This window comes from Austrofundulus limnaeus, unplaced genomic scaffold (assembly GCF_001266775.1).
Source record: "Austrofundulus limnaeus strain Quisiro unplaced genomic scaffold, Austrofundulus_limnaeus-1.0 Scaffold10, whole genome shotgun sequence".
Lineage (NCBI taxonomy): Eukaryota > Metazoa > Chordata > Actinopteri > Cyprinodontiformes > Rivulidae > Austrofundulus > Austrofundulus limnaeus.
The window spans coordinates 2,407,884-2,410,210 of record NW_013952412.1 but is presented as its reverse complement, the minus strand read 5'-3'; the positions used below and the strand labels follow the sequence as shown (position 1 = coordinate 2,410,210).

General features: G+C 38.5%; 1 protein-coding gene across 2 annotated transcripts in view; it reads right to left on the bottom strand.

Moving 5' to 3' along the window:
• kiaa0895l overlaps positions 1-2,327 on the bottom strand; it is a 26,498-nt gene that overhangs the window by 7,826 nt on the left and 16,345 nt on the right. For both annotated transcript variants that reach the window (XM_014001797.1, XM_014001796.1), the window contains exon 6: positions 759-856. In XM_014001797.1, the coding sequence (XP_013857251.1) occupies positions 759-856 (98 nt within the window). The remainder of the gene's footprint in view (positions 1-758; positions 857-2,327) is intronic.

Sequence of the window (2,327 nt, the reverse complement as noted above, 5' to 3'; positions counted from 1 at the left end):
ATTTATATTTGACTGTTTTTAAAAATATGTTTTTTATTTTTCCTTTTACTTGGAGATAAATTTGTCTCTTAAACGATTAAATAGTTTTTTAAAATACATTTTCCTACGTCTTTTTATTTTCATGTGTTGTTTTTACATTTCTCCATCTCCTGTTTTTACTTTACCTTAACATTTCTGCCTCGTTATGTAAATAATGTGGGCGGAGCTTCTTGGCTCAGCTCCTCTCCTATTGGTCAACAGACAGGAAGGAGCAGCATCCATGTGCAGATCTACTGTGCATGGATGGAGTTAAAATGGCGTTAAAAACAAGGGCACAGGTTTCTGCCCCTTGTGTGCTTGTTCATTTGTTTGTTTACAAAATAAACCAGTAGACAGACTTTGATGAACTTTTTAGAAGATAAGCATTAACTCAGTCAATTTTCCTGACATTGTGATAAATCTGATGTGGCAGTAGCATAGAGTTTGACACAAGATAAACTCTCAGAACTGACCAAATGAGCAACAAGATTATTTTCATGCTTTGACCAAGACTGCTATCTCTTATGCCATTTCTCGACATTGTCTCAGTTTTAACTTCTGGTCTGAAATGCAGAGGGACATGTGTATTCCTTTAAGGAATTCTAGGTTTTTATTTTCCTGATTTTTTTAAAGTTTCACTGAACAACGTCACACAGCTAAACATTTAGCCCACAGCTTTTAAAGTCCACCTCGTAGGTGTAAAAGTTACAAAAACCTAAGTAAACTGAAGCACTACTCACCTTTCCTAATGAAGTCAACATCTTAAAGTTGATGGACCTTCGATGGCGAAGAATTCGCAGAATTCCGTCCAGATAAACCTGATCTTTGCTGAAGCAGCCTGAGACAAAAATACATCGACTTAAAAAAAACTTGGATCTATTTATTTATTTTATGTAACCACTCCAACTCTTGTCCCTTATTCAGGCTTGGGATGGGGTATCAATGACTCATAAGAGACAAAGTTATTTTAGTGCAATGATTTATTTTTGATATAAAAACAGTCAGGTCTACTAATACTGGGACATCGACACAATTCTCATCTTTCTGGCTGTAAACACTACTATGATGGATTTAAAATAAAACAAACAAGATGTGCTTTAACTGCAGACTTTCAGCTTTGATTTGAAGGTATTTATAAAAAAAATCAGGTGAACCATGTATGAATTACAACAGTTTGTAGATGTGCCTGCCTCTTTTTAAAGAGACCGAAAGATATGGAAAGATTGGCTGCATCACCATGGCCAAGTGTTATTCCCTCATTAGTCCATTCACACAGAGCAGATCAAAGGTCTGGAGTTTAGTTCAGGTGTGGAGTTTGGAATCTGTTGCTAACATCTCAATATGAGATCCAAAGAGCTGTCAGTAGCTATGTTTACATGCGCAAAATCCTTTGATCGGATTGGAATGCATTCACATTAAATAATCTGAATGTATTGTTTACATGGGCACAATCCGATCATGACGAGTGTTTACATGCACCAGGCTTTTATTYAGAACAGAAGCACTGACATGCACAGTTGCCAACTTTCCCTTATAAAACCCACAGGGAAAAAGGTTCTACTTCTGTGATGAACATAAACAACCAGCTTCTGAGCTCAGAATGGACCTGTGACAGCTTTTAATAATGGTGGAGACGTTACTGCACTCTGGTACGGCTGCGGACTATTTTTTTCTTTTTGCGAAGCGGTGCAGGCTGTTTGTCTTCCTTCTTTATTGAATGAGAGAACAGGAGGAAACGTTCTGTGCTGCCGGAAACTCCCTCCCTCCACAAAAGTGCAGAAACTGATGGATGAAAGTCAGCAGACATGCTCAGTCAGGTCAGATTTCCACAATCAGAATAAAATGATCAGATTAAGTGTTTACATGCACGCTGTTCAGATTATCAATCGGCATAAACCWCCCCTCTCATTCCGATTACAAATTCATTCGGATCGAGCTGAATCGGGTCAGAATTATCCGAATGGGATGTTTACACGACGCATTTTTATTCCGAATGGCCGTTTAATCTGATTACTTGTGTCCATGTAAATGTAGCTAGTGAAGCAAGCCATCAATCAGCTGAAAAATCAAAACAAATACATCAGAGACAAAGAAAAAACAGTAGGTGTGGCCAAATCAACTGTTTGGATCATTCTTAAAAAGAAAGAATGCACCGGTGAGATCAGCAACACCAACAGACCCGCAACATCTAAGAAATCAACTGTGGAGAACACTTCCCTTAACAACAGTTGGCCAGATCAAGAAGACTCTCCAGGAGGTGTGTGTGTGTGTGTGTGTGTGTGTGTGTGTGTGTGTGTGTGTGTGTGTGT